The sequence below is a fragment of the Prosopis cineraria genome, unplaced genomic scaffold, assembly GCF_029017545.1.
Source record: "Prosopis cineraria cultivar Desert tree isolate PC_DT_omini unplaced genomic scaffold, ASM2901754v1 PC1701, whole genome shotgun sequence".
NCBI classification, from domain to species: Eukaryota; Viridiplantae; Streptophyta; class Magnoliopsida; order Fabales; family Fabaceae; genus Prosopis; species Prosopis cineraria.
Window position 1 is genome coordinate 21,327 of NW_026557026.1, and position 7,512 is coordinate 28,838.

General features: G+C 36.4%; 1 protein-coding gene across 1 annotated transcript; it reads left to right on the plus strand.

The window, feature by feature from the left end:
- The first annotated feature begins 1,829 nt into the window (after nucleotides 1-1,829).
- Nucleotides 1,830-5,210, plus strand: LOC129300679 (serine carboxypeptidase-like 18). The gene is given in 12 exon segments (XM_054939256.1): nucleotides 1,830-2,240; nucleotides 2,362-2,507; nucleotides 2,604-2,680; nucleotides 2,779-2,901; nucleotides 3,033-3,135; nucleotides 3,858-4,006; nucleotides 4,157-4,228; nucleotides 4,339-4,454; nucleotides 4,555-4,668; nucleotides 4,759-4,804; nucleotides 4,896-4,919; nucleotides 4,922-5,210. Coding segments are annotated over 12 exon segments (1,227 nt in total). The 5' UTR covers nucleotides 1,830-2,040; the 3' UTR covers nucleotides 4,979-5,210.
- The last annotated feature ends 2,302 nt before the right edge of the window (nucleotides 5,211-7,512 follow it).

The following is a 7,512-nucleotide window of genomic DNA, read 5'->3' on the forward strand; positions in this document are numbered from 1 at the left end:
AAGCTCATGATTTGCAACGCCGATGTCCCTTTATTTCTCTAAAACCACAGAAGTTCTCTGGTAGAAGATCTCCTGATGAGATAGCTGAATCCTTCCTCACCTGTTCTGAATACCCTTTGACGAATAAAAGTTACTTGAAGTTACCCTATCTTAATTAACTTTAAAATCCAAACTTCGCAGCGACAAGTTTATCATCTTAATACTCATCTTGAATTGGATCCGTTGATCATTTGAATTTAAAGTACAGGGGACTCAACCACACTATCATATGGCAATATATATTGACCAAAATAGTAATTTATATATAATTATAAGAATATTTTTAACAACTTCGCGCGAGTTAAAAATTTTAGCATTAGTCGGCTATGTTTTTTAATTCATGCAAAATTTTAGCAAATTTGCTTATAGGAAACAAGCTTTTAATACTACCTCTGTTTTAAATATAAATTTTTTACAAAGCATTTAAAAAAATGCCTTGGAACATGCGCTCATGGATTTCTATCTCATCCAAGGAGGACAACCGAGCAACTATTTGATAACGTTTGTCCCGATGGATGAATAGATTTCAGCTTTTATCCAAAAAAAAGAACGTGTTGGAAACGTAGGACACCACGCTATGTCGGACAGATGCCCGTGTTGACAGACTTGAGGCTTGACTGACTGGAGCCTGGAGAATTTGAAATGCACCTGGCTTCTCTCCATGTGCCCCTCTCTTTATTTTTTTAACTTTTCATTCTAATTATTAAATTTATTTTTAAATAATTGAGAGTTAATGTTTTTATAAAATTATTATTAAAATATAAAATTTTATAACAATAAATAAATAAATTAATTTTATAAAATATTAATCTCAATCATTTAAAAATAAATTCAATAATTGAAATGGAAAGTGGAGAGAAAATGAGAAGAGAAGAAAATATAGAGAAGCTAAATCTATTTGGAAATGATTACACCATTATTTCCTCCTGTCCCATTATGTTTTAGCAAAAAAAAAGTTTGGTATTTAATATAAAATTAAGGAATAAAAATATCCCAATTTTAAAAAAAAAACACTAACTATTTTTATCTTTTAATTGGAATAACGTTATCTCAAATTTTTTTCAAAAAGTGTATTTTGATCATTAAATAACTTAGTTTGACCAATAGATACCCTATAGCATTTAAAAAAATAAATAAGAAAATGTCTTTTCCTTTTCTCTTCTCTACCCAGTGAGATTGAGATGGAAGCTTCAGCTCATCTGCAATTTTTTTTTTTTTGCCATGTGTGTCCAACTCAACTCACCCCCATTTAACTAGTTCGTTGTGATTTTTCTTTTTTTGTCAAACCAAGTGATTTAATAGTCAAAATATATGATAGTAAATGTTAGAGTGATATTGCATTTTTTTTTTAAATTTGGGAATAATATCAACCCAACTAAAAGGTGATAATACTTAGTATTATTTTCAAAAAACTTTTGAATTATTTTTACCTTTCAATCCTTTAATATAAGGTAATTATATTCTTTTTAATATTACTACCATTTGAATTCATTAACTATGAAAAAAATATAATGCAAATTTTTAAAATTTTTGTTTAAATATAAATAAAATTAAAAATATATTATATTTAAATATAGATAAAATTAAACACTTACAATATTTTTTTACACAAAGTTATCCATTTACTTAACCACTTCTTCGGTTCGCTGAGGAGGCGGTGATAAAGACTGGAGAAATACATCATCAATGCTACTATCAATGGTAATGCAAAGTAAGCACGATGCTCTTCATTCGTCTCTCACACTATCACCTCCGAGAAGATGCCACGGAATATATAATTATTTTATTTGAAGGGCGAAGACTAATAACTCCGATGATTTTGATCCCCTATCACACCCTTCAGGTTTCTCAAATGCTGATCATGACAGGATTCGTTCACGATTGCGTGCTTGCCTTTGCCTTTGCCTTTCCCGAGTCCAGCTCATTTAACTCGCCGCTCTTAACTCTTAAACTTGTCCATCGTTCTAACGTTTCCAGATCACGAGTCCGTATCGCAAACAAATGAGCAGGACAACACTCCGAATCAAGCCAATGGCTGCTGCTTCTTCGACTTCCCCAGTTTCTTCATCCTTCCCAGTAACTCTGCTGCTTCTTCTTCTTCTTCTATCTACACAGGATTGCCCCACTTTTGCAGTCTCTCGCTCAACTGCTGCGTTTCTTCCTGGGTTTCAAGGGCCCCTTCCTTTCCATCTTGAAACTGGGTACGTTCCTGTTCATGGTTTCTCTGAGAAAGTAGAAACCATACTTTGTGACGTCTGTCGTGTTGACTGTTACTGTTAATGACATTTAATAATGCATGACGAAAACAAAATACTATTTAAGGTATGTGGGAGTTGGAGAATCAGAGGGTGTGCAGCTTTTCTACTACTTCGTCAAGTCAGAGCGAAATCCCAGACAAGACCCTCTGATTCTCTGGCTAACCGGGGGCCCTGGTTGCTCGGCTTTATCTTCCCTTCTCTTTGAAATAGGTAACACGGGGATCGCAATGTTCTTGTCTATTTTGTTCCAGAACTCCATCGTTTTAGGATTATTCACTTTTCTAACTCCACTAAATGGTCTTTAAGGTTCGCTTCATTTTCGGATGGAGGAATATAACGGTACTCTGCCTACACTTGTTTTAAATCCAGACTCATGGACCAAGGTTATTTCATAACTTTGACGAACTCGTAGCGATTCTTCAATTTAAAACTTATATATTATGGTCCATAACATTTTTGCTTGCTGGTGATTGATGGTCAGGTTTCCAGCATAATTTTTGTAGATTTACCTGCTCATACTGGATTCTCCTATACAACATTCCCCATTGCTCCTCAGCGGAGTGACTCTAAACAAATCCAACATGCCGTTCAATTCTTAAATAAGGTACTACATATATTTACCACGCATAACCTTTTCTTTTTCATAACAGGGGGAGTATCTTCTTTCGTTTTGTCATTTACCATACATGACTAAGGTTATTTCATTATAAATGATTAACTGTTTTTCTTGTCCAGTGGTTGACTTTTCACCCGGAATTCCACTCGAACCCAATGTACATTGGCGGGGACTCATATTCTGGAATGATTGTCCCTGCAGTTGCCCTTGAAATCTCCAAAGGTAAGCCTGCTTCTCATCTTTCATGCACATAACACTAAGGCAATATTCACGGTTAATTTTCCTCAAGACTCTGCACATGGTCAAAGGATGAAGGGTGAAACGTTCTGTTAGATGTAAGATTGTACGTGTGATAGCTGAGTTCCTAATTTTTAGAACGTTCAAAGGTGATTAAAAATTAAGATAGCAAAGTTTTTGAATGCTGTGGTCTTGCAGGAAATGAGAACGGTTTAGAGCCTTCAATTAATTTACAGGTCGGTAATTATTTATGTTCCTAAATTTCCTTCCCTAGACATAGGGGTCCCTTCATTGTCTCCAACTTTAGCTGATAGTGACCTGGTTGTAATGAAGGGATATTTGCTCGGAAACCCCTCAACAGACGGTTCTATAGATGACAACCATAGGATCCCATTTGCTCATGGTATGGGACTTATTCCCGATGAACTCTATGAGGTAATTAATCTCTAGAGACATCAATGGGTTGGACTTAAAGATGAAAGGTTTATTACTGATCAAATCAATCAATATGTCCTTGCAGTCATTAAAAGAAGTTGTGGGGGACAGTATCAAAATGTAGATCCCAGGAATAAAATGTGCGCCGGATATATTGCAGCATATCAAAAGGTAGGCAATGATATTAAGTTGGTGCATGCTTGGATAATCTTTCTTTCTTCATGATCTGTAGCAATGCTTATCTGCCAATTTTAAATTTCAGTGCGTTTCAGGAATAAATTTCGCACATATTTTGGAACCCACATGTTTCTTTGCTTCCCCAAAACCACAGAAGTTCTCTGACAGGAGATCTCTCGATGGAATGCCTGTATCCTTGCTCGCCTCAGACCCTCAACCATCACTTCCTCCTATAGCATGCCGAGTAATTTCACAATCTGCTCCACTGATATTCCTTTTCTGGTTCTATATCCTACCTTTATTAACACGACAAGAAAAGATGCAGCTTCTGTTTAAGCACTTGTTTACTGACTTGAATTATGAATTGATTCGTAATGATGTTTATTTCATGTAGAATTACCAAGGTTTGCTATCTCAGTATTGGGCAAATGATGGTTCTGTTCACAAGGCCCTTGGCATCCGTCAGGTATGAGAATGATAAGATTCCTTGACCAGTTGACTTCACATTTTCATAGTGATCAAGAAGCAAGAAAACGCGTCTTTGAGTCAGTGAGTGTAATTTTGATGCTAAAACAGGGAAGCATAGGGAAATGGGTGCGATGTATTAAGACACCTTATACCAAAGAAATTGAAAGCAGTGTTCCATTTCATGCGAGCTTGAGTGCTAAAGGTTACCGTGCGCTCATATACAGGTCAGGCAAATGGCTGTACGTGAATTACTAGTACTAGTACTGCCTTTGGAAAATTGCTGATGGTGACTTCGAATTCTTGTCATTTGGTTTTTCTTGGTAGTGGAGATCATGACTTGGTTGTCCCGTTTCTGGGAACTCAAGCGTGGATAAGATCTTTAAATTACTCCGTTTTAGATGAGTGGAGGCCATGGTTAGTCAAAGGCCAGGTCGCTGGGTAAGCATTTAGACAGACACAACAGTTGTTTCTTATTTTAATCCAACATTTGCGAGATGATGTGATTTGGTGTTGCTGGTTGTTGTGCAGTTACACAAGGACATATTCAAATGAGATGACGTATGCGACTGTCAAGGCAAGAAACAGCGTCTCAGTGTCACTTTAAAGAATTATGGTTTAGGGCGATGAATTTCATATTCATTTTACGTGTTCAAATTAATTTGCAGGGTGGAGGGCACACTGCTCCGGAGTACAACCTGAAGAATGCTTTGCAATGTTTGAGAGGTGGATTTCTCATAAACCATTATAATTTTGAAGTATTGATCTGCTGAAAGTTCAAGCTTCTCGATCGCCCATCTTTTAATCAAGCAATCCCATTTGAAGGATGAAATCAGATGCTAGTATATCAGTCTGTCAGTTAATTTGAAAGTCCCTAAATTATTGAACAGCTTTGTGTTTGTTTATCTTTCTTTTCTGCAAAAATTGATTTTCCACCATCTTCTCTATTTAAATAAATCATTTGACATTCTGACTTCTAATAATCTTACGTGCATGTGGCGTTCAATGCATCCAATATTTGTTTTGTTATACGTTATAGACGTTATAATATAATGCTAGGTCGTTGCCCGTAAGTAACGCGCTGCATGGCTCGAGTACAGTGATAAGTGAGTTAGAGCCGCTGCATCGGCGCCCGGATGTAGTGTTAAATGAGCAAGGGCTACCGCGTCATTCTGGACACACGCGGCTAAAGAAGTTAGTCCATAAGAGCAAAATTAGATTTGGTACTTGGAATGTTGGGGACATTAAATTGTAAATCTGTAGAGGTTGTAGGGGTTATGATTCAAAGGAAAATCAATATCATTTGCTTGCAAGAAACAAAATGGCATGGAGAAGAAGCTAAGGATATTCAAGGTTTCAAACTTTGGTATACAGGAAAAGTAAGTGCACGCAATGGAGTAGGCATCATTATAGATAAGGAGTGGAAGAAGAACGTTGTAGCAGTTAGCAGAATTGGAGATAGAATTATTTCTTTAAAAATGATAATTGGACGTGAGACTGTTAATATTGTTAGCGCTTATGCGCCGCAAGTCGGGACAGAAGCCAGTCTTAAAGAATTATTTTGGGAGGATCTAGAGGGGTTGATTCGACACATACCACAGAGTGAAAAGATTTTTATTGGAGGAGACTTTAATGGGCATGTCGGGAGGGAAGCTGGTCAGTATGCGAGGGTGCATGGTGGTTTTGGTTTTGGAGAGCTAAACAATGAAAGACAAACTCTTCTTGATTTCTCATTGGCGTATGATTTTAAGATTGCCCAACTTGTTTCAAGAAGAGAAGATGAGCATCTCATCACTTACAAAAGTGGAGCCTCAAGGTCGCAGATTGATTTTCTTTTGGTTAGGAACACAGATAGAAAACTTTGTAAAAATTGTAAGGTGATACCCGAGATGCTGTAACGACACAACATAGGGTTCTAGTCCTTGATGTGTGTATTATGAGTAAAATCCAAAAACGTCGACACAAGTATTAACACCAAGGATTAGGTAGTGGCAATTAAAAGGTGAGAAGCAAGATATTTCAAGCGAAATCTTTTGGATAAAGGAATTTGGGATTCTTAGGGAAGTGCTACATTATATGGGAGGATATGGCTAAAAAGATATGGGAGGTTGCAAAAGTAGTTTTGGAGAATCGAAAGGTTCTGGTCCGAGAGATAAGGAGTCTTGGTGGTGGAAAATAGTGTACAGGACAAAATCAAGTATAAGAAGAACTGTTTTAAAGCCATACATTTGTGTAACAATGAGGAAAATTGGGAGAGGTACCGTATGGCTATGGAGAAGGAAACTAAGAGAGCTGTGGGTGAAGCTCGTTCTAAAGCTTTTGAAGAATTTTATAAGAACCTTGAGACGAAGGAAGGAGAGCAAAATATTTATAAGATTGCCAAGAGTAGGGAAAGAAAATCAAGAGATCTAGAACAGGTAAGGTGTATTAAGGATGAAGAGGGAAGAATTTTAGTTACAGATGATGAATTAAAAATAGATGGGAGACTTATTTTTCTAAACTTTTCAATGATGGAGAGGATTCATCTAGTAACTTGGAGGATTTAGTAACTGGTGAAGGAGAACAAAATTTGTCATTCTATCGAAAAATACGTAATAAGGAGGTAAAGGAAGCTCTTAAGAAAATGGCAAATGTTAGAGCCAACGGACCTGATTGTATATCTATCGAAGCGTGGAAATGTTTAGGTGAAGAAGGGGTGAGATGGTTAACTAAGTTATTTAATGTGATTTTACGGTCCAAGAAAATGCCTGATGAGTGGAGGAGAAGTACATTAATTCCTATTTATAAAAATAAAGGAGATATTCAGAATTGTACTAACTATAGAGGGATTAAACTCATGAGCCACACAATGAAATTGTGGAGAGAAAGTAATTGAGCATAGGTTGAGATTGGAGACAAGTATTTCTGAGAATCAATTTGGTTTTATTGCCAGGGGTAGATCAACTACAGAGGCGATTTATCTACTAAGGGGATTAATGAAAAGTATCGTTGTTGTAAAGATAAAGATCTACACATGGTTTTTATTGATTTGGAAAAAGCTTATGACCGTATACCAAGAGAAGTGCTTTTGGAAAGCGTTGGAAAAAAAGGGAGTACGGATTACTTATATTAAAGCCATACAAGATATGTATGAGGGGGTAAAAACTAGTATAAGAACGCCTAGTGGTCAAACAAAGGATTTTCCTACAAAGATTGGACTACATCAGGGATCATCTCTGAGTCCTTATTTGTTTAACTTGATTTTAAATGTTTTGACGGAACATATTCAAGAGGAAATCCCGATAA